At 42.7% G+C, this 24517-nt stretch overlaps 2 protein-coding genes across 3 annotated transcripts in view; one reads left to right on the top strand and one right to left on the bottom strand.

The window, feature by feature from the left end:
* Positions 1 to 23683, top strand: part of LOC108104225 (guanylate cyclase soluble subunit beta-1) — a 46502-nt gene extending 22819 nt beyond the window's left edge. For both annotated transcript variants that reach the window (XM_017210172.2, XM_017210171.2), the window contains exons 16-18: positions 2071 to 2228; positions 16185 to 16795; positions 22573 to 23683. In XM_017210172.2, coding sequence (XP_017065661.1) covers positions 2071 to 2228; positions 16185 to 16503 — 477 coding nt within the window. In that variant the 3' untranslated portion in view covers positions 16504 to 16795; positions 22573 to 23683. The remainder of the gene's footprint in view (positions 1 to 2070; positions 2229 to 16184; positions 16796 to 22572) is intronic.
* Positions 1976 to 13872, bottom strand: LOC108104226. The gene is made up of 8 exons (XM_017210173.2): positions 13426 to 13872; positions 12903 to 13002; positions 10702 to 10811; positions 10534 to 10637; positions 7736 to 7831; positions 5212 to 5368; positions 4911 to 5029; positions 1976 to 2683 (listed from the first exon to the last, which is right to left on the bottom strand). Exons 1-8 carry the CDS (start codon positions 13870 to 13872, stop codon positions 2254 to 2256), a joined length of 1563 nt encoding a protein of 520 aa, XP_017065662.2. The 3' UTR covers positions 1976 to 2253.
* Positions 23684 to 24517: the final 834 nt, after the last annotated feature.

Here is a 24517-nt window from a genome sequence, read left to right as displayed (position 1 = left end):
TGTACGTGTGGACAATGCTTGTGGCTTGTCAGTCACTTTTTGCACATGTCTTGGCATCTGTATGTATAACAGGGTGGCTCGATGTGCAAAAACGGGGCAAAAAGAAACCTTTAAGAGAGAATAAGGATACCAACTTTAAGTTCTCTTAAATATTTAAGCTTGGAAGAGGTACTCAGTGCTTATAAATATTGAAATAATAAGAATGCTATTCAACATTTTAATTAAATTAACAAATAAAATCCATAATAATACTATATAGACCACCCTACTGTATAGTACATGTATTTCAGAATCTGTGTGCGTGTGTCATATCCTCCCACACAAACTAAGAACTCTTGCCGGGGCTCGTGTCACTTGGCTTTATTGTCAGAGTTGTTGTTCTTCTGCTGCTAAAATTCCATTACCTTATCGTCTTGCCGGTGGCTCTCCTCAGAAGGAACTCTTCTTTCGGTCCTGGTCCCGGGATCATCCATCTGTTCCGCCCACCACAGGCCCCACTGTTCTCCATTTCCATCCGGCCTCGCCGCAACTGCAGTCAAGTTTTTGTGGCTGTCAGTATTTCATATTTGACTGATTGCTCTTGGTAATGCAGAGGGAAACCCCCTTCGTGCTGGCAAAAAAAAGAGGGGAATTCAAGAATCGAGTCAACGTTTGATAGATCGCTCGAAATGCAATTAACAAACGCCACGGGCGACTAATGGCAAAAACTGGGACACGACATCGGAGCCTGTTGCACTGCCCTCTCTTAGGACTCTACCCCCTTCCATTCCCTTTCCTCCACGAGATTCCCCCTCGCCGCCACTGGCGTCATTTTGCGCTTCATTAAATCCTGATAAAAAGCAGCAGCTAGTCATCCCGCCACACGCCCTTAGCCGCCTCCTCCGTTTATGAAGCCAATTATACCGATGTTTTTCTTCATGCAAAAACTTTGCTCAGCCCTCCTTTTCCCGCTTTTACTGCCAGTTTTTCTCAACTCTTTGTTGGCTACTTCCTGTGCTTGCAGTCCATAAATATTGATTCGGCTTTCAGCAAAAACTTTCTGCAGTTACTGTGTATTTTATACACTGGAGGGCGTGCCAGGAAAAATCATTCTCCCAACTGCCGTGCATCTTGGCTGATGTTTAAAAATAAACCAGCAATTTTCGGAGTCTAGTTTAGAACTAGAATGGATATGTCCGAGGGCATTTTTAGCAAGAAGTTGCACTACCTAATTGGGGGAAAACTGTGTTATTTTTCCTAAGAAACATTTCTTAGAATATGTTTGGTTTTTACAAATGCAATTTGTGAATACAACAAGTTTTACAGAAGCTATACTCTGCTAGACAACACTGCTGAATTACTGAAAAGTTTATTCCGTTTCTTCATTACTTAATCAAAGGAAACTGAGTGATTGACTTCTGATTCGAGCTCGCTGTTGAATCATTCATCAGCAATGCAGTGCACTGATTGGATTTGATTTAGTTGCAAAATTCTTTTCCCATTCGACTTTCTTCAGAAAGTTTTGGTTATTTTTCGCTTATCGCAGGCTGCCGCCTTGGCAATTAGTTTTATGTAATGTTTTTCTGGTAATTACAACTTTCGTCCTTCGCTTTTATCTCTGAGCTGTTGGCACTTTACCCATTTGCACATATTCTCTTGGCCCTGCATTTTTGCAAGGCACCCGGACTTTCTCCTCTGGATTTCAGCATCGTCACCTACTAACAAGGACCTTTGGTGGGCGGGGCTGGGATTTGGTCTTTTTCTTTGCTCGCCGCTCATTTCGTTTTAAATTTAATTAAAGAAAACTTTTTCCTACTGCTGTAGCAAGTTTTTGGAAAGTAATTGTGGCAACTTTCGCTTGGTTTTTCCAGCTACATTCCGTTGCGGTTGGTAACTTTCGGGGGTGTTGATGATGGGACTCTTGCCGGCGAAAGTTTATTAGCGCAATGAAGTGCCCTTTTAAGATCTTGCGAAGCCAGATAAACTCTCTCACCCATTCAGATCATAAATTTAGCCACGGCTGTTTATTTTCTAGATAAATTCCCTTACAAATCCTAAGATTATAAATTCTTGTTTGGTCCTTCTTTTCAGCAAATCACCATAGGCATCCATTCCGGCGAAGTGGTGACCGGAGTGATTGGCAACCGGGTGCCGCGCTACTGTCTATTTGGAAATACGGTCAATCTCACCAGCCGGACGGAGACCACGGGCGTTCCGGGCCGCATCAATGTCAGCGAGGAAACCTATCGGTGAGTGCTAGTCCTATGTATTTGGCTATCTGGGTTCCCCGGGCAGGGAAATTGGTGGAAAATCGGGATCGAAATCGGGAGGACAGGCAGCCACGTATGCCGCCACCGCTGCCTTTTTGGCCTCCTCCGTATAGGCACCGTCGCCAGTGGCCACGAATGCCGCCAGAGCCGCTTTTTCCGGATCCGTGACAGCCTGCAGGAGCTGCACATGATTCTCACTCTCGTCCTCACTTTCTCCCGCACTGCTGATGGTCTCCAGGCGGGGCACCTCACTTCCCAGTTTGCATTTGGGCACGGCTTTCCCCCGGCTCTGATCCTTTTCCTCCGTCTGGGCCTCGGGACCTTCAAGTTCCTCGGTGAGATCGATGTAGCGTTGCAGGCGCTTCGGCAGCCTCAGCGTGTCGATGCCATTCGGCAGTTGGTTGTGCTCCCGCAGGACATCGCGAATGCAGCAGCTGTAAAGGGAAATCATTTTTTAAGCTCTTTAATAATACATTGAAGGTGCTTGAAACCCTTTGACAGCTATACCCTCTTGACATCCTGGAAAAATATTCATATAAAAACCAATTTTAGCTAGCAAGGACAACTTTTCCATATAATACTCTGATATACGGCATTAATTTATGTGTCACTTAACTTAATTTGCTTCTTGGAATATGATAGCTCGAAAATAGTTTGCAGGATTGACGGCTGTCGAGCTGCTCGAGACATTTTGGTATACTTTTCTCGGCTTCAGGCACTGTTCATGTCAATCTCAGCGGGATATTTCATAAATTAATTTAAGTTTCACACAATAAGCTCATACGAGGAACCAAAAAAATCCGCGCAGCAAACAAAGTTCATGTGCTTAAAACTTTTCTCGTGAGTGAAAGGCAGCGAAAGAAAGAAAAAAAGGAGAACGGGCCAGAACTTTCACTAAAGTTGCCCGCTAAACTAAAGGAAGAAGTTAAAGTAGCGGATATTGGTAGCGGATTCTTTTTGGCCCTTCCACTTAGAGGCGTAGTGAAAGCTTTCAGGAAAGTTTAACAGTGTGTGGGGCCTGCTGTAAAGTGGCTTTTTGATAACTCGGGGAAGTAGCAGCGGCAACTTGTCCGAAATTCTTCGAAAAGTGAGCTCCAAATTGGCGTCGTAAAACGCAGGGAGAACCTAACAACATGCTAATAATCGGCTGCCGGGGAGATCCGTCCAGGAACTCCGCAGTTTATGTCCATGTTAATTTGTCCTGTCAAGTTTCTCTGTTCTGGCAATATTTTGGCTTTTTTATGGCCACCGACGACAAATTCGACCAATCAATAAAGCAAGCTGACACCGCCCAAGGGGAAAAAGATGAGCAGGCGGAAGCCACTGAGCAGCCATAAAAAGAGGAACAAAAGCGTTGCCTACTTGTGGGCGCCACTCCGGAAGTCAGGATGCCTGGGCGTATGCCCTATGACGGCAATAGTCACATTCGCTCTGAGACTCTGATTTGGGGTCAATGCGTAATGTAATGCGTTATGCATGCATTCGGTGCGGGTGCCACAGAGATTTGCATAAATTGAAATGGCAAAATGACTGGCTAGAGAACCGAAACGAACTGCCGCAGACCATATAAATCAAATGCAAAGACCCTCATTTCAAGACCCATCTTGAAGCCTCGACAAGTGGACGCCAACTCAAGTGCAAATACAGTAGAAAATGTCCTTCCAAGAAATGTAATAAGTTCAGGCAAAGGAGAATATAGTTTTACTGATTCTAGTTGAGCTTTCATGAAACATAAAATAATGGAAAATTTTATTAAACTGATTAAAAAACTAAGAAATTACTCAAAATTGATCTCGAGTGAAAATAACATATACCAAGGTTCCACTGTGTAAATGCAGGCCAAGAGCGCGAGTTTCCACATCGCAAACATTGGCCAGAGAAAAACAAACTTGCAAACAAGCTGGGAAACGGGTTCCCAGCTGAAACGGGAACCAAAGTCAATGGACGTTTTTGTGACACGTGAGCAGGCGGAGGCAAATATATTTGTATTTCTGTGTACCCGGCATCATCGGGTCACCGAGTGCTCGGCAAATAAGCGGCACATATGTGCTGCGACCCCGCATATGGAGTCGCATGAACCTTATCGAAGGCAGACGTCAACTTATCGAATTAAAACGAAGAAACTTCTCCACAGAAACTTCTCTACCGATCAAAGTGGCAAAGAAATTCGCATCGATTTAATTCATTAAGTTGGCCGACATTTGACTACATTGTGACCGAGTCAGTGAAGCAAGCGGCAAAGTTTCGACCCCAAACTTGGATACAATACATGAAAGAAAGGAGGAGGCCAGCTTGCATTGAGCCGCATGACAAAGGCTCCAGGACGAGGGAAACTTGTCAACTTAAGGCCCAGACAGTCTGTCAGTTTGTCAGTTTGTCAGGCAGTCAGTTGGGCTCCTGTCTTATGCTTATTTCATTTTTGGGGCTTATCGCCGAATTGTCTGCCCGTAGGAAGTTAAGCAAGCGTGGCGGACCTAAGCCAAAGTAATTGAATAAAAAAGTGAAACTTATTATGGCTGTCAGACTCCATTTCTCCATCCGCCCTGCCCTAATCTCTCTGTCCGACGAAAAGACGTGGGCATTTCATTGTTAGTCAGCAAGTCAAGTGTCCAAAGGAGTATTCATCCCCTGGGAAAACGACAGTTCAAAGTTGATAATTACCGGCATAAATGTCGAAGGCTGGGCACTCCGTAGACCTGATCCTTGCCAATAATCTTGTCCATCAACAGGCGGCCATAGCGATCGAAGAACATTTCTCTTCGGGAAGCATACAAAAGGGGCTGCAATATAGGGGTAATGAATACTTCAAAAGTACTAAAAATAGATGTAGATTTATGGCTTGTTATACATTTTCTTGAATGATTTCATCTTACTATGAGGACACCAGTTACATGGTTAGCCCTGAGTACATCCCAAATTATATATCCTGAAAGGAAACCAAGTTAATTACCCCTTCACTCACCTTAAAGGGCATTTCAATCATGGCCACATTGCGTAGGAGTATCTTGAGGCACATCACCAGTTCGAAACTGTAATTGCGGCCATCCTCGATGAGTTTGTCGAGCAGTGCGATAATTACGGAGGCGCCTCCGTCCGGCGGCTGTGGTGCGGCACCGTATCTGCAACGGATTCGAGGGGGCAGAGATTGTCAGAGGGGGCGTGGCAGCGGTCGGGAGTGGGTAACTGTTTGCAAATGAGATACAAGCTGCCAGCACGTAGTTGGTTTGCTTGCGGTCAATGCAAATGGGTCGGAGGTCGGCAGGCGGGTGGGCGGTCGGCATGTGGTGGGCGGCAATAAATGCTAGATGCCCCGATAAACACAATGTACAAATGAAATAATGAACAGACACGACTCGCGGTTGTGTCAGTTGCACAAGACCACATACACAAAGGCCGAGATGTACACATGTACACAGAGGGAAAAGTCTGAAAACGAACTGTCATGAAAAGATATTTAATATAGAAAGTATGGCCTTTCAAATTCCTCTTATTATATGATGTCGGAGTACAATTTATAACTTGCCGTATCTGAAGTTCATGAGATTTCTCTCTCTGCATACAGACGGACCTGAGTGAATGGCAAATGAAGTGCAAATTGCAAATGGCGCCGGCAGTGGTGTCACTTTTTAAATTGAAAATGTTTGTCAAAAATCTCCCCCCGCCCACATTTGCATTTCTCATTTTCTGGCTGATAAGCATTGTAATTTATATGTTTCGCTTATTTATTTGGTGTTTTACCACCGGCGTCATATAAATATTGTCTCTTCGCTTACGGTACAAAGTCACGAGCCACGTGGCGTATGCGCAATTATCCACTAGTAAATCAATTTGGCAGTGGGAAAAGAAGGGAGAAAGGAATTCATTTGCATATTTTATGGCCAATTTCAAATGAAAATGCAGCAAAGCGAAAAGCGAAACGCAAATTAAACACACAAAAGCGAAACAATATCGAAAATTTATGGCCGCATCAGCATCAGTAACTGGAAAAAACGGCAGCCGCATCAGAATAAAAATCAGGCGAGGCGGAAAGGCGACGACGCAGAAACCGAAACAGAAACAAATCCTCCTCCCAAATACCCCTGGGGAAAATGGAGGGAAACGGGGGGCCAGCAGGGAATTGGCAAGCCAAACTCAAACATTTGCCATCAATCGAAGCCATTGCAATTGCAATTTGCTCGGTGCAATCAGCACAGCTGGCGGGAATCTCAATCTCGTGCTCAATCCTGAGTCCCGAACCCACTGCTGGCCTCTGCCTCATAATGCGCATTCTTTCCGCATTACGCCCCCTTTGGGCGCGGTGCGGTGGAGGAATTCACTTTTAATTTCGTCGGATTACAAAAGGGGGAATAATGTTGCAAATTGTTAGACAGCGCAAGGAATTCCCCAAGAAATTATTCGGAATTTAATTTGGCAGAGATATTGAAGTCGTTTTTTGGCCTCCGCCTTTGGGCGCAGTTCGAAATGAAATTCAACGGGCACAAGGTCAACTGTGAGTACAGTAAATACCATTGAAAAATCAATAACGAATTCAAAATTGTAAAAATGATAAAGCTTTCAAAATAAGACGCTCAAAGTCCTCCAAGAAAAATAAATAACTGCTTTAATCTAATAAGTTTGTAAACAAAGATTACAAAGCTAGAACTTTTTATCTTCCTGGAAGCAAAATAAAAAAGTTTATGAAGCATTACAAGTTTTAAAAACTGTTTTTCCTGCTCCTAGCAAAAAATCACATAAAATATGCCACTCAAGCCAAAGGACCTGCGGAAATTGAATAATTTTTTGTGAAAATCTTGATCTAATGAAATGCAAGCTGCCTTCCGCCAGCCATCGACATAAACTTTGACAGCCGGGTGTCTCAGCCGCCTCAGCGACTTGCTGACAGAGACTTTTTTGTGACTCGCCTTTTTGGCCTGCAATCAATACTCGCATTTTATGCAAAGCATCCTTTTTGGCGCTGCATCAAAAATTGAAACCGAAGCCAACGAAATGGCTGGGCGGCCAAGGGGCGTGGCCGCGGCTATATCATGTTAGGAAACAATAAATTGCCGGGACGGCGAAAGTCAAGGACGCAAGACCAGGACCAGTACCAGTACTAGGACCAAGTCGCAACTGCAAGCGTTTACATATAAATTTATGAATCTCGGCTGAGGACCAGAGTGCATGCTCGTAACTTTTTACAAGCTGCTTTTTGGACCATGAGACTCGCCGGAGACCGCCTTGTGATGCAAATTCGCTTTGGCAGCGACTTTCATATTTAATGATAATTTTTCCTTTTATTTTCTCTATCCTCTCCTTGGGTTTTCCTCGCGTTTTCTTGTGGCTTCGCGAGCACTTGCTTATGCTAAGCGTCTCGTATTTTATGTTGCATACATTGCGGCGCCGCCAAGTGGCGACCGCTTTGCATATTTCTCGCTAATTGAAGTGGCAGTCGCTGGCACTTTCCCCTCCTGCCAGCCCGGAAGTCCTTCTCCGGGGACACGACTTACCTCAGCAGTATGAGCAGCAGTTCAGGAGCGTTTGCCTGCAGGGCGATGCGAAGGGGCGAGGACTTGCCGCAGGACTCGATAGGAACATCAATAAATCTGCAAAAGAATAAGAACAAAGAACCGGATTGGGATAAGTCAGTTTTAGGACACAAGTTCCGAGTTAGTAAATGTCGCAGGGCTGCGTTTGGGCCACTCTTTGTGGCCGCTTTAATGGGCGACAAGCATCAAAATGGGCTTCGCACATTAGCAGGACTCTGAGGAGCGGAGAAAATGAGCCCGGGCGAATGCCAGACCTCAATTAAGTCGCTTGTTGCTCATCTTCCCTTCCGTCAGAGTGAAAGAAACACAGAAAGAAAAATATATAAATCTGACTAAATTCTTAATATCAACTTAAAGCTTCTCAACAGATAAGTCAGATCCCCTTTAACCTTAAAACCAGTTAATAAATCATTTTGATACTTAAAAACCAAACTTTATCTGATACTTTGACATGCCAAATAGGTACTTCTTGTAATATTTTTCCCTGTGCCTGTAAGGTTGACATTGCGTATACGTAATGTGCCTTGTGAGTGGAGGGCGTTTGTCTCCATTCAGGCATTAGCATGTACAATGCACTTAAAGCACATTTGCGACACACTACACCCACACACATACGCATATAAACGCAGGGCTTTTATGTCTACACATAAAAGTAGGCAAATAAAAGAGCAAAAACCACAATAAACCGGAAGTAACCCACACAGCAGACGATAAGCGCATTTCGAGCCAGCAACCACTGACAGCTGGAAAATTGGCTTGGCAAATTCATTTGCGTTTTATTGGCAGCGATAAAAGCGAGTCCCTGCAAGAATCAAGACATTCCCGGATCGCTCCTTGTGACAGGTTCCTCAATGGCCTTATATAACACCTCATGGCTCGCACATTCTACGCCAGTCGGAAGTGATTCGCCCCTTAAGTCAAACATTAACACTTTTATCAGCTGCTGAGTGGGCTGACAAATCAAATTTCTGTCTAATGGTCTGCTTAGCGCAGTATTAGCCGGGGTTTACTGTTAATGTCTTTGCTATACGGTGCGTACTTCGTTCTAAGCCAAGGCTGACTCTGAGAGTTATCAACTTGCCCGGCTTTGCATTCAGGGAGGAATTAAATTATTCCAAGTGTCATTAAGTCAGCAGGTGGACTAGCTCTGGATTATGCTAAACGCCAGCGGAATAATGCAACTAGCTTTTTTTAAGCCACTTAAGCTGTGCAATTACTAAATGCCTTAATGAATAATTTATGACACTGAATTGACAATTTGGCTTTAATTTAATAATGGAACGACTACTACTTTGCATGAAATAATTCATTTTCCTGGGAAATTTAAAAACTTCAAGCAATAGCATTTCTATTCCTAAACTTTTACTAAGTGTTTCCTCTCATAAAACCTCACTGTTTGCCTTAAGTTCTAACCTCATTGTTCTTCGCGAGTTCCCACTGTGGCGGGGAAAGTTTGCCAATATGCTGCTCCAGCACTGATTTATGCAGCTCCAACGGCATTTGGCCGAAACGTTTATTGTCACATTGCTTGTATTTCTCCTCTCCCCACTCACACCCTCACACATGCCCATCCACACCCACACCCACATGAACTCCTGCCACCCATACATTTGCAGCTATTAACGCTTATTCATGACTTTGGCTGCTGTTTTGCGAGAGGGCATCATAAATGTCGTCTTAATGTTTGCCAGTCAGTTTTTTGCCTTCTGTTTGCTTAAGAAGCGCAAACAGTCAACTCTGCAGTGGTGTGGGTGTGGGCAGGATGTATCTGTGTGGATTAGTGGGCGTGGTGGGGTTGAGAATGCTTTTGTGCGCTTATTACACGCATTTTTGACTTTAATCCTCCGGAGTGCTGGCGAACAAAGCCGAAATAACAAAAGGTTTACATCGCTGCCTGTTGGTTTTCAGCTTATCGCATCAGAGCCACACCCACACTCACACATGTGCATGTGGGGGAGGCGAAAAATGGGATGGAAGATGGAAGATGGGCGATGGAAGGTGGGAAAACCCCCGAAAGAAAGCTGCAAATGAAAATCTTAATTATACATGACACCAGCAGAAGTGAGAGAAAAGCCACCGCCAGTGATTGAGAGCCATTCTCCGTATAGGTGTATTCGTAGTCGTGACTGTGGTTGTAAATTGTCGCCATCTTTCACTCAATTATGGCAGTCACACACACAAACACACGCTCACCCACACAGACACCACAACAATGGCTGATGTATTAATTTAATTAAAATCCTTTCATTTCTCTGGTTACTCTTCACTTTCGCTGTTTCTCTGTTCTCTTGAATTCCCCGGGGTTATATATAGTATCTCATTGTTGCCGAAAACATTATTACTATAAAGGAAAACTGGCTAACAATTAAGGCTGGGAAGCATGCCTTCTCTTATGTGGTAAAAATTTAAAAAGCTTTGTTTTATTTACTTTAATCGTTCATCAAACTAGTTTTATCACTTAAGTAGTTTAGTATTAGTTATTTTTTAGTAAGAAAGTAATATCCCTTCCATTTCCCTTGATTGTCTTGTGTTCAGAGAACAAAAGTAGGTTGCCTGTGATTTTAAAAATATAAGCCCGCCATAAATGTCGAGGTAGGTCGGGGAATAGAGAGCTCACATGTCACTCCGCCAACTATCCAATTAACCCGGCCAGTGTGAAAATTGCTCGAGGCAGCAAAAGAGCGCGACACATGAAAGCCGTGCGGATAAAGCAGAGAAAGTGCAGAAAGTCAGGACGGGAATGAGGGATGAGGACTCACCTGAGCTGCCGCTCCTGTTCGAAGCGCGGAATCCAGACGGGCAATGTGAGCCGTTGGCGTGTGGCGTGCTTCAGAAAGTAAACCATCGCCCGGACATTCTCGTGCTGCAAACAAAGGACTTACATGGGTGTCTGTCCCAGAAGGGGAGCAGGGCTGTCGTTTTCTCACCTGGTCCTGGAAGTCACTGCGCCAACCGGCGATGAAGTGCGGAGCATGTGGCCCAAACAGGGCGCCCAGGAAGATCCGTTCATAAGTCTTCTCGCACTCATAAATGGCCACTGCATACATAAGTTATTATAAAAAAAGAGAAAAACTTTGACGATTTCACATATATCTATGATAAGCAAATCATTATATAAAAAGCATTACTTCTCAACGGTGATTTCCTCCGGTTTCGTTGCCGTTTCTTAGCTCTAGATCAGTCAAAACAAGTCGCACAGCCAAAAGAACGACTGTTTTCTGCTGCTAACGACCACCACTTACCACCCCTATCACTCGATTTTCGATATTGGGAAAATAAATTTTCGGCTAAATTTCGCATTTTTTATAAGGGGTACCATCATCAAAATTTTCGAAAAATGGCCGAAAATGAAGTTATCCCGATTCGAGTGCAACTTGATTGGGAATCATGGTAATCAAATTACAAGCCCTGCGAGGTATTACATTCCATATTTGGACCATTTTTGGCTGTGCTATGGCTGAAAAACTGATTTTGTGGGGCCCAAAGTCAAGTATACGTCTTTTAGAGCCCGGATTCTTGCCGTCTCTTAGCTCTAACTTTGTCGAAACACGACGCACGGCTGAAACAGTGACTGTTTTATGCAGCTAACAACCAAAACTTAAAACTCCTATACTTGGTATTATCATTATTGTTCAGATATTTTCTTGCTAGCTCCTTTAAAGGGCCGAAAAATCAGGAAACCTATATTTAACAGAAATTTGCAGTACTGTGTTCGGCTTCTTAGCTCTAGATCGGTCAAAAAAAGTCGCACAGCCAAAAGAACGACTTTTTTCTGCTGCTTACGACCACCACTTACCACCCCTATCACTCGATTTTCGATATTGGGAAAATAAATTTTCGGCTAAATTTCGCATTTTTTATAAGGGGTACCATCATCAAAATTTTCGAAAAATGGCCGAAAATGAAGTTATCCCGATTCGAGTGCAACTTGATTGGGAATCATGGTAATCAAATTACAAGCCCTGCGAGGTATTACATTCCATATTTGGACCATTTTTGGCTGTGCTATGGCTGAAAAACTGATTTTGTGGGGCCCAAAGTCAAGTATACGTCTTTTAGAGCCCGGATTCTTGCCGTCTCTTAGCTCTAACTTTGTCGAAACACGACGCACGGCTGAAACAGTGACTGTTTTATGCAGCTAACAACCAAAACTTAAAACTCCTATACTTGGTATTATCATTATTGTTCAGATATTTTCTTGCTAGCTCCTTTTAAGGGCCGAAAAATCAGGAAACCTATGTTTAACAGAAATTTGCGATACTGTGTTCGGTTTTTAGCTCTAGCTCGGTCCTGGTATCTTTGTTCAAAAGACACATTTCATAGCAGAGTTACATTTTAATTTTATGTTTTACCATCTGATAGAGAATAATGTCGTAAACCAAGATTTGTATACACTTTTCGACCGATTTTCCCCCAGTGACACGAATTTGACGGGAGGGGGAAAAAGCGGTTAAATAATGTCATCAAATCGCAGCAGGAGCAGCCATAAAAAAGCTAATTACGCGGCTGCACTTGTTGCTGCTTGGCCGACTCCTTTGGCTTTCTGGCTTTCGGTTCAGAAATGAAGTCAGCGGAAAGCGGAAACAGGCCAGAATGTTTGCCAAGCCAAGGGCAGAGGGTCCAAAAAACCCGGCTCGGCAACAAAGCAAGTGCGGACAGGACAAACAAGGAGCCAGTTTTATTGCACACGAGTCCAGATCCCATGACAGTGGGATGCCATTAATTTCTGGCTCTTTCTCCGCTCGCAAAAGTTTACGCAGGATTTTAATTAGAGACAGCCAGTATACTCGTACACACGCCCCAAATAACTTGCAACACTTTGAGGCACTTTACAAGTTTTACGATGCAGCAACAGAGAAACAGCAACAACAAAGCAGCAGAACAACGTCAGCAACACTTTCTTAACGCAATTAGCAAAAACACGTGATTAAAGTTAAAACTGCCTGCTTATGGGCGTAATAATCCGAAGCAAGGGGATAAAATTCATTAAAATATGCTAAGCAAACAGCCACGCCCCAAACGCACACACACACACACACACACACACACACAGAAGAGAGCTCCGGAATGTCGCACCACATACATATGCATATAAATTAAATTATTTAGTTGGCCCGGGCTTACTTACCCAGCAGCTGAACGACCACCTCCGAGTCCCGAACTCCCCAGTCCCAGCAGGTTCGCAGGCCGATGTACAGGATGTTGTGATACTTGCCCATGAGGCAAACCTGGGAAAAACAGGTTAAATCCCTTTGAAGAACTTCTCTTTTTAAACTATAAATAATTTCGAAGTGGCCAACAAGTACTTAAATTTGAAGAAAATTTAAGTTAAAGGAAAACTTGGATCGAGCAAATGAAAAGTGTGTGTCATATAAACTCGTATTTTATGTTTTTTTTTCATACTGAATAATTTAATTAATTTATTTCCTCGCATTCTGCCAAAAGCTTTGATAAATTGTAGTTTAAATGGGAGCTTCTAAGAATCTCGCCGAATAGTGCCATTTTATTATTACTCAGAAGTTCTTAGAAAAAGAATAATGGAATGAAACTACCAAACTAAAAAGACAAACAAAACAATAAAATAACAAAGGCTAGAATGTTTTTCACCTATACTTTAAATGATATATATTGTTAAGGGGAAACTTTCTCACCTTTCCGTTCTGTTCCTTGGCCATTCGATGGAATCTCATGGCTGCTGTCACTGCGATGGCAGCCACTTCCTCCGTTTGGGAGTTCTGTCCCTCGCTGCAGCCCTTAATTATGGAGCTGAGGTGGTCCAAGACATCTCGTCGGGACTGGCGATCCTGCAGCCCGTTCCTGGAGATCTGCTCAAAGGTGTCATCGAAGAAGCACTCGAAGATGTAGTCCATGACCAGATGGCGGCGCAGTGTCCGCCGATTCCGCTGGTGACTGGCCCGTTCTTCGGGATTCCTCCGCAGTCGTTCCCTCACCCGCAGACGCAACCGTGTCCGTGACTCAGTTTCCCGCGGGAAACCGTAGAAGTGCCGTGGTAATGGCAACCAGCAGCGAACCCACACAAATTGACTTTTTAATTGACTTACGAGCCGCTGGAAAGCCTCAACCAACTGTGAAAGCATATTGCAAAAACACAATTAAATTCACTTCAAGTCGAATAATATTTTCGATTTATAAATAAGTTTCCCTCGCAAAGAATCAAATTCCGTTTCAAGGAAACTCCCGAACTGCTGAAGCCAAAGAGTCACAATGCACAAGGAAGAGAGTGTTTCTGGCAATTAAGGGTGAGAGTGGACTCTCTTTTTGTTATTGATTTTTTCCAGCTGGCAATGATGTGCTGGGAGAACTTCTGATAAACGTAAACAAATGGATATTGGACAGAAAATTACTAATTACTAAGATTTCTTATAGATTTTCAAGGCTGAAGTACACTTTCTATGATTTGTTTAACCCTTGATATCCCCCAATATTCCCTTTAAGGGCTCTTCCTGTGAAACTCTCTTCACATGCTCAGCAGTCGGCAAACAGGTGTCTGATTACCAACCGATAATTACACCTCTATGGGCACTTCAAAAACCGAATGGAACACAAGTACGCTTTGAAAGTGATTTGATTGGATTTAGCTAAAATGCTGATTGCATTTCGAAATTCCCTGCATTTTCCGGACCATTTATTTACCGCACACACTCACACACAGTTTCCACCCCGCTCATCAGCCGCCGCTGGAAAACTAAACAAATGAAGTCTAAATTCTAAGACCGCTCAGCTGTTCGCCTGCTCTCCCGCTCTCTTTCGGTTTCCTCTCCCTCTCTTTTGCCCAGAGAGCGGTAAAGGTATTTAATAAGCGTTTCATAAACATAAAGCCGAATTAAAATGCCATATTAATAATAATATGCTTACACATTTTGCTGTGCTTAAATAGGAAAATAAAATTCGTTTTTTGTGTTAATTATCAATGACATTAAAAATAAAGGCCACAAGTACTTAAGCTATATCACGGCTGTTTAAATTTTAAATTGAAATAATAATTGCTTGGCAATAAAAAGGGCTTAACCAAAATCAAATTATTTTCCAATGGTTTCCCAACTGCTGTTTGTTTTATTATGTTTTTTATATTTACAATATATAAACCCTGACTACACTTTTTAGTTATTATTTTCATAGAAATGTAAATCCCCTTTCGCTGAATTCCATTACAAATTTAGAGCTATAAATTTCCATTATTTTCTTTTGTAAGCCTTTGGTAAATATTGAAACAAATACTCTCATGAATTTGTTTATATTTTTAAATTTGTTTTTTGGCTTAAGCCAGGAGCAAAACAAATGTCAAACCAACTTCAATTAAAATGTAAATTTGGCTGCTGTGCAATTTATTTGAAATTTAAAATAATAATCGAGCATATTGTTTACCCTATCCCTGGCCTAGCCCTTTTGCCAATTGCCTTTTGCTGGTGCAGCACATTTCAATTTGCACATAAATTATTCAGGCCTCATGCCATTATTCGCCATATTTACACGTTTAATATTTGGGCTGACAATTAAGCGTTGGGTAAATATTTAAGCACTGCCATAAACATTAATTAAGGAGGCACACACGAAATGCGGAGATGATGGTCGGGATAATCATGTCTGGCAGGGATCCGTCGGGTCCTTCGCCTTAATCGCATATGCAAATAAATATCGAGGGCCTTCGGAGCTGTGTAATTAACTCAAGTCCATTAAAACGGAGATATTTGTGCTGTGCTGGTTGCCCAGGGAAACGCGGCCATATTTTCACCTGATCAGCGCTCACCTGGGCGCTAATTAAAAGGGCAATGCAATTGTGGCCATATGCCGGTCATCCGAGGCCGCAAAGGTTGCGAATAAATTGAATTAAATGGGTATGCAATCAGCGGGGTATTGGCCGTAAATATATGGGCCCGAATAAAGGCAACAATGTGTGGACTGCGGTCGGGCCCAGCGGAAGCGGAAGTGCACAAAGCCAGGCGAAATTTTTATTCCGTTTCCGTTCTGCGTGGCAGTCAAATATGCGGGCAAATAAAGTGCAATCAGCGCATTTACATAATTTCTGGCGATGCAATCTAAAGTTGAGTAACAGCGTCCCGCGGTAGAAATTACGACGGCGATTTATTGGTCTGCAGATTGAGAAAAATATGACCCTCGAGATATGCATCATCCGGAGTGCATTATAGCAACTCAAGCCGACTCCTCCACGGACTGAGTAACTCTAATTTATGAACCCACTTTAAAAGTCACATTTCTCATGGCTTATACAGTCAGTACGTTTTATGGTTACGATGTTTCATTCTTAAATTCATAAATAAAAGTTTTATACTTCTTAAAATTAAAGTAAAGTTTAATGTTTAGAAAAGTAAATAAAAATAAACGAATATTATGGCTTATAAACCAACTTCTGCTGTCTCTTCTCTTGCAGGCTGCTCTGTCTGCCGATCAACCAGGATGATTCGTTCCACTTGGAGTACCGCGGTCCCGTAATCATGAAGGGCAAGCCCACGCCCATGGACTGCTGGTTCCTGACGCGTGCCACCAGCAGCGTTTTGGGTGGCATTTCCTCGACGTCCGGCGGCGGTGGAAATGGGAGCCTGGACTCGCCGCTGCTGCAGCCGACAACTCCAACGGCCAGCGGGCCCACGCCCATTGGCGCAGCCACCCAGCGGGCATCAGGACATGCCAGCGTGTCACGTACCTCTTCTGCCGGAGGAAGCGGCGCCGGCGGGGGCGGAGGCACATAGGAGATGTGCAAGGACTCGTCTTGCTGCTGCTGAAACATCCTGTAAAGTTGCCACTGCATGCGTGACTCCATCTGTCCGAAAGTCTGCGGCTAAATCTGCAGGTCCTAGGACCACTTAACCACTTCATTTCTATGCCTTTGTGTTTGTCATCCTTCATCCAGCATCCTGCATCCCACGTTCTATGTCCCGTGACCCGCATCCTGCAACCCAAGTGTGTGTTCTTGGCATCGTGTGATTGTTGCTGCTGGCGCATTGCGGCCGGAGCTCGAGGAACGTCGGATCGCTGTGCAAGGTAATTTATGTTAATGCTCTCCTATCTGCAACCATTCAAGCCAACCCGACCGGGCCAACCACTTAGGCGAGTCACTTTACAAATGATTTACATATCTTCTGTCTACGTCTACACTGAGGAACAACCAATCGGGCTTTGAAATTGTTTAGCTAAGCAGGGAACTGTCCAAAATGCAAAATGGTTGTGATTAAGTTAGGTTTCCTCCTAGAACTGATTTACTTTACTTTACTTTAATTTCAAATCAGCAATCCTCAAGTCCTCTGAGCACGTAATTCATGCCACATTATCATGTCATGTTCTCCGATCCCTGCAAATTAGCCTGAACCCTTCGCTGGTCTTATCTGGACAAATTCTAATGCCAGCCATAAAGAATATTTTGTGCTAGGACAAGTTTCAAGCCATTTGGCCCAATCCGTTCGGCAGTAAACTAGATAAGTCCAAAACAACTCAATATAAAAGCCATAATATGCCAAACAGTTAAATATATCTCTCTCTCGAACTCAAAAGGATTTTGTCAACACAGCCAGCGAAAGCGCAAAGCCTTTAGTCCTGCCACGCCCCGCCCACACTGTATCCTCCAGCTGAAGCTGGCATTTATTCTGTGTGTGTTTTTGTTTACAAAGTTTTGGCCAACCGAGCTGCAAGCAAAGAGTTCTATTTCAGCCGAAAGTACCGCAGAAAGGAGCGGACCCGGGCTGATCGGGGGACTGGCTTGTGCATAGAATTTAGCACATATTTTGAAAACAAATATTTGACATGAGCAAACGGGTGAACAAGCTCAAGGCAATGGGAATCCGAAAGGAAATACCCCTGCGAGGGTGGCTTCAAAATCAAGGATTATTCGACCACGACTTCGTATTGACATGAGAAATAAACAATGGGAAAACACTCATTTTGTGGCTCTTTAAAATATTTTTAAAATATCGTCGAATATATGTTCCGAAGGATACTTTCTTCAAAAAGTTTCAAGCAACCCTCGTATCTATTTTTGGCCAAAACCTTGCTTAATATACAATGTCACAAAGCGTAATGAAATCGCATTAAACGCCCCTCACAAACTCATTCGCATATAAGTTAAGTAGCATGCCACAGCAGAAAAAAAAGGCTAAAGACTTGCAGGAAAACTCGGTTGCCCCAATTTTCGGCTGGCATTTTAAGTGCACACATATATCGCCTGTGACTGGGTGTATCTGTCTATCCTCCAGTTATATATATCTGCTTATGGCCTCGATATGGCGCACATTATCGTTAAATGCCAGCGGCAACAACAAGTTGGCATGCAATTTGATGACTTGGAAGTTGGCAGGCATTTTGATGATGCCATTCAACTGGCAGGGTTGTGGGCGTATGTAATTCTGGGTGCCTAACGATGGCTCGTTAGAAATGGATTAACATTGATTAGTTCTTAGGCCTGCACGCTGGAAAAACCGAACCAGAAATTTCCCTAATTAAATGCCCCGAAATGTGGTCCAGCATTTTTAATAAATCCAAACGTTTCGGGGCTCCCTGGCTGCTCATTGAAATTCATTGAAGCCAGAAATAAAAAGTACAAAATACCCATAAAAGTTGCCTGATTTGGTGCCACCCAAGTAATCCAGCCCAGCTTGTTTCCGCTCGTGCCGTCTCCCTCTCGGCCTGGCCATAATTTTCCTCATTTTTCCTATTTAGTCTTATTTATTCTTCACATCCGGCCTGTTTGTAAAGGAAGTCGTCGGGGGATGCGGTGGCTGCCTTTTCCTGCGTTTCCCTTATTTAAGTTGGCCCACTTTAAAGACCTTCTGTGAAGGGATGCATTGGCCGCGCCAACCACTTCAGAGTTGTAATTTTTTTTAATGAGCGGCGCCTTCGATTGCAGTACTATTGCTGATACAGCGGAGCTCAAAATTATATGACTTATCTGAGAATAAATAATATTCATTTCTTCTATTTCTTCTATATCTTGAAGAGGCTGTTAAACTAGTCCCGATTGATTTCCCAATGGCCTTAACATATTTAATGCGGCTTCGAGGATACTGAAGTATCCATCAGCTTTAATGAGCCTCCATGCCGCCTCATCAGCTCCACTTCAGCTACAGAATCATTTATCATTCGCCAGACAGATATATGTGCACAGACTGAAGCAAATTTATTCGGTCCGCAACAAAAGAGCGATTTTTCTTTACATTTCCGCATCATTGGGAATATGGAAATAACGCGGCTGCCATCGACCTCGCACAATTTCCGCTTCCTGGGCGGGCTAACATACAAATCCGGATCTCGCAAAAATACCAATCAAATAAATATTTACCCGACTAAATACGGCATAAGCTCTGATGCGACAATTGGGCGTGGCCTTCAAGGCCGGGGCATCTTATTAAAAATTTAGCTGAAACTCCCAGTGACAGGCGTGCAAAGTTTGTCAGCTGCAGGGAGAAAAGACCGAAGACCCGCCCGGTCTACGTCTCATTTAAAATTCATAAAGATGGAAATTATGATTGCGATGAGCCAGCCGACGACAAAATGTCAGAGGCAAAGGCTTCTTTTCTACTCTACTACTCACGGTCCCAAGGCGACTCTTCTGCGAGGAATAAATAGGGGCAGAAATAAGAAAGGAGGGAAAACTGTGTGACATAATAACGCTTATATAGTAATAAGGCTGATGAGACGATAATGAGACTCTTTCTCTGCTTCAGCTTCTGCCAGATGAGTTACGCATACGCCACGTGCTCCCAGAAAGGGTTGACCTGCGAATTCCAGATAAATTACTCACATGTCGGCACACTTTCGGCAGTCAAAGGAGCCCGCTCCTCATTGAATTCCCTCATCTCTTTGCTCACCTCAAAGAGTCCGAAGGGTGGAAAATTGTGTTGGGCAAAAGTTTTTCCGGCTTGCTTAGTTTTTCGGGCAGAGCCAACATGAAAGTTTTCCTATTTAGATTACTGTCGACTGTCAGTTTTGCCAAGGCAAAGGCACAAAAACTTTTATTGCCCAACTCGAGGGGTTTATTAATAAATGATACTTGGATGCAGGACATTCCGGCAGGTATTCATTTGGCATGTATGAGCCCTCGGGTAATTTAACTGCAGCAAGGACATGGGAATCTCGGAGCTCTGGCCATTGTCACATCCAGATCAACATTGGCAGGAGCAAACAGTCGAGGCGTGGCTTAATCGAAAACTCGGCACTAATTTCAATTAAAGTTGGAATGACTGCCAGCAGGCAAACATTCAACTGCAGGCAGATGGCAACATTAACAGACTTTCACCCTCCCACCCCTCACCGCAAATAGGTCCTGGGCAAACAGGACGACTTCGAAGCACTCATTTGCATACCGTTGCAGCCTTGCCACGCCCTCAGTCTACTGGCAAATCAACTCTACTTGCCTCTAAATGCTGCCGACAACAAATCAATTTGAGGCGGGTTTACCATACCAAATTGAGCCGGATCGTTGTTTATACAGTTCGCCCTGGAGTGCGTAAGGACCAGTCGGAAGTCCCAGTTGTTATGACAGACGGGCACTTTAAATCTAATGTATTCGTACTATGTTGCATCTGCAGGAAGACTTTCAAGTGTTAAAGGTGGCAACCAGAGTAAAACCAATGAAGTTCCATAATAAATGGGAAATTTAAGTCGAACTTCAAATGGGTTCTGATTAAATTGAGAATATTTTATGTTGAGAATAGAGTCTGATTTTAAACAGTGTTATCAACATATCGTAGGTTTTAAAAGGGAGAGATGATTTTCCTGATTTTCTTTTTTACTCCGTTACCTTCCATCAGCAATGCTCACCTAAGGAAATATACATTTTCCCGCGCAAATATACATATCCTTTCATGAATATCCTTTATCAAGGCTGCAAATCGAGTGTGAGAACCCAAAGTTTATGCTTTTTGTATCCAATCAAATGCAATTTGCTGGGAAAACAGTAAGCTCGGAAAAAGGGAAACAAGGCAATCTTGGGTACGCCCGCAACATCAATATCGGTAACTTTCCATGGACCATTTTCCGATTCACTTTTCCCGCTGCTATTTTTTCCTTCTACCGTTTTGCTCTTTTTTTTGTCATTGCGCCCGACAAAAGGCGTAAACTTTTCAGACAGCAAAGGGGGTGCAAAGTTGGCATTTTCCCACAATTTTCCATCCCACTCTAACATTCCCTTTTGGCAGAGTGTGTCCACCTTCGTGCATTTGATTTGTGGGGCCATAAAGTTCGAGGCAAAACACTCGGATGCGATATTTACAATTTTAATTCAATTTGTTGAAAATTCCCATGTGAATGTTCTGGGACTATGTGGTTGTCGTTAGTGGGGAGGGGAGAGGAGAGGTGCTCCAAAGGGGCGTGGCAGGATGACCCCCAAAGAAACACTTGCTGCTATTTTTGCACATTAAACTAATCGATATTTTATGTGTGGGGTGTGGAGAGAGAGGAGGTGGCCCAGCATTAGATGCAAGTACATTTTAGCCATTTTGTCGTCGTAGTCGATTCAATGACAGCTCGGCCGAAGGACATCCAAGGACTCGAGGATGCTGTTGTTTAATTGTCTGTAAAATTGTTAAATTGCTTAGCGTGTCAGCAGGATCTGAAAGGGGCAGCTGTCGGTGGCTCGGGGTTAACATGCATGTGCAATTACTATCAGCTGCCCTGCCATCCATTCGACACCGTCGATTTATTTATTCATTTCCCGCTTGCATTCCAATGATAAAATGGCACGGAACTTATTTATTTTTAACCTTTAACTGAAAGGGAAAGATACTTTTTTCATTAAAATAGAACTGATTTGAAAATGAAAAGAATGGTCTAAAAGTTCATTAAGGAAACATTACCTGTAGAGATATGAAAGTTAAATTAAAATAGTTTTCCTTCTACTTGCATCTGATAGCTAAACAGCCTTTTACTATACCCTTTTTAATGAAATAATATTTCGATATAGATACTATATGTTTGTTTTTCACTTCGTCCAAATTGAAATGCGAAACTTGCCAAACCGCAAAAGGGCATACCTGGCTGTAACCAAAACTGGAAAGAGCCATAAAACTGACTCCACTAATACTATAAATAATCGTTTTCTGGCAGACCTTTAAACTTTCTTTTTTTTGGGAGCGGGTGGGGTAAAGGGAAAGGGAATTGCTTACGTGATTGAAATTTTGAAAATTCCCCAACAAAGGAGGGCCCGCATAGGTTGGCCAGTTTTTGGCAATCAAAAGTTGTTTGCGCCTTTGTAGTTGGGCTGTTTTGTGGTCGAAACACCCCCTCGGCCAAACGCAGTTGGCATAACAAACAAGAATCCGGTGGAAAAACAAGCCAAGTTTCTTGTTCCGTTACGTTTCCACATGGCCAAAGTCCAACTTTTGACATTGACACTGTTTCCACCTCGTGTGTCCTGCGAGTCCTGTCGTCCTCCGATCCTGGCACCGGCTTTACGGCGTAATTGGGCGTGAAGGGTTAAATTGAATTGCGTGCTCACGGGAGCCAAACGGTTAGGCAAACAAACAGAGCTCTGATTTCGGAGTCCTTTACTACAGAGGAATAAAATCTTGCGAGCAATATCTTGATGTTCTCAGATCCTTATTATTAATAAAAATATCATATTATAAATACTATTCCCCACTTTTTGATTAATAAAATAGTTTATGATTTTGAAGTAACTTCTGGGAAACTTTTTCTCAGTGCACAAAATGACCTCTTGTTGTGCGGGCGCAGTTCGTGACCGACATAAGAGTATTTATATTTGCCATTTTGAGTTTGTAACTCTCGAAACATTCCCACTAAAATCGCTCCAAATTGTTTTCTCGTTTCAGCCTGTGGATTATCCTGTAAAAATGTTTGAAATCATCTAAGTGTGTGTTGCGTGAGTCCTCGTAGATGTGTATTATTGTGTAAAGGAAGTGTAATTTGTTAATATGTATTTATTATGATTCTACTTTGTGATGGTTTCTTAGGCTGAACTTTTTCGTGTAACTATATTAATCTAAAGGAAAACAAAAATTACTCGAACTGTAAAAATCGACGAGCGAAAAAATGTAAGGCAGATATTCTAACTAAACCACTCAACTTTTGGGACAACTTAATTAAGCCGTAAGCGTAAATTAGCATAACCACAAGGCACCAAAGAAAAAAGAAAACCAGACAAAGAGATATATAAATATACATAAAATATATATATATAGATGTAATTGGGTTCGTCAACTTCTATACAGGGCTACCGACCAGCAAACAACAAACCAAATTGTTAGAAACTCAACTGCACCAAAAAGTAAACTCTATACAAATGTACAAGCGAGACACACCCGAGTATTTACATGGATAGATGTTCTAAAGTCGTTAGCGCAGCATCAAGAAAATCTAACTATAGGCTAAGAGCTCTCCAAACCAAAGTTCGTTTAAGTTTCCATTGATCTATGGCCATTGTTACGAAGGACAAATCTCTACTTTACTATAACTGAAAAATAGCTTTATAGTTCTTAAGCCATCACGCCGGAAGTCTCTCTCTCTGAAATCATGGACTATAGTTAATACATACCTATATATAGATATATTCATAGCAATATCAATGTGCACAGATGCTAGTACTCTAAAATATATCCAACTGTTCAGCTGAATGTTCTTCTAAGGCAAAGCGTAGCTTAAGATCCGGTCCAAGTGAGACTCGATTCGTTTTTTGTTGATCCGAGGAGGTGTTGAGTGTTAAATCTAAGTTACTTACTTGTGTACTGTAAAAAGGCTAAGAAGTGTTAAGTGCTAAACTAACTAAGCCCTCACCCCTTAGGACCGCCCCCTACCTGTTTTCATCTGTACACAAAATGGAGTAAATGTTAAATATGTTAAAGTCAAATCAATATGTAACTGTAACCCAAGAGTAAACGCAAGATAAGCATACGCAGAAACAAATAAAAATATTTCATTGAACCCTGAAAAATCTGGAATTTTTACTTATAAGTTGAAATATTATTAAAAAACATTCACTTTTCATTTGTTATTTTATTTAATATTAATAAATAAGGCTTTGATGCAGGTTCTTTGCCAAATGAAATCCTATAATTACATCTCAGGAATCGCAATTCCTAATTCAGACCACGATCGCAGCTCCTCGGCAGCTCATCAATGGTGGTAATCAAATTACATGTTGTTTAGACTTTTGCCACTTGGATTGGGGCAGTAAAGCCTGTGCTGCCTCCTCCTCCTCTCTGGCGATTCGTTCGCGAATCCAATAGCTTGCCCCGCAAACCAGAAGTAGGAGGCAGGGAATCAGGATGAGCAGGACCATTCCAAGGGAAATGCTCGCCACCCGCGCCGAATGCTCCTCGTGGCCTGCAAAAGTATGCAATGGAAAATAGACAAAGGATTCTTGAGGTGAAAAAGAGGGGGTTCTGAGCTATGGTTTCTATGAACAGTGATGAGGAAATGTATGTATTATATATACGAAGTTTTCGTACCCTTTACTAAAGCAATAAGTTTACTTTTTAAGTGCTATTTTATTCAAATATTGTACTTACTTATTTTCTGCTACTTTTTATAATGTATAGTTTGTAGATTTTTTATTCAGACAGATTTATTTCCGTCACACCTTGTCTTTGCAAGAGTTTTACCTTTACACTACTGCTCATAAATAAAACAACCAACTTGGCCATCCATCTAGCTTCGCCCTGCCATCCATCCAACCACTCAAGGCTGGAAACTAGTCGCCTAGTTTAGAGCCCGCTCGCCTTGCCATTGTGTTGTGTCTATTTCCCAGCTAGGCGAGGC

The sequence above is a fragment of the Drosophila eugracilis genome, unplaced genomic scaffold (genome assembly GCF_018153835.1).
Source record: "Drosophila eugracilis isolate 14026-0451.02 unplaced genomic scaffold, ASM1815383v1 contig_670, whole genome shotgun sequence".
Lineage (NCBI taxonomy): Eukaryota > Metazoa > Arthropoda > Insecta > Diptera > Drosophilidae > Drosophila > Drosophila eugracilis.
The sequence above is the reverse complement of the archived record's forward strand: the minus strand, read 5'-3'. Positions and strand labels throughout refer to the sequence as shown.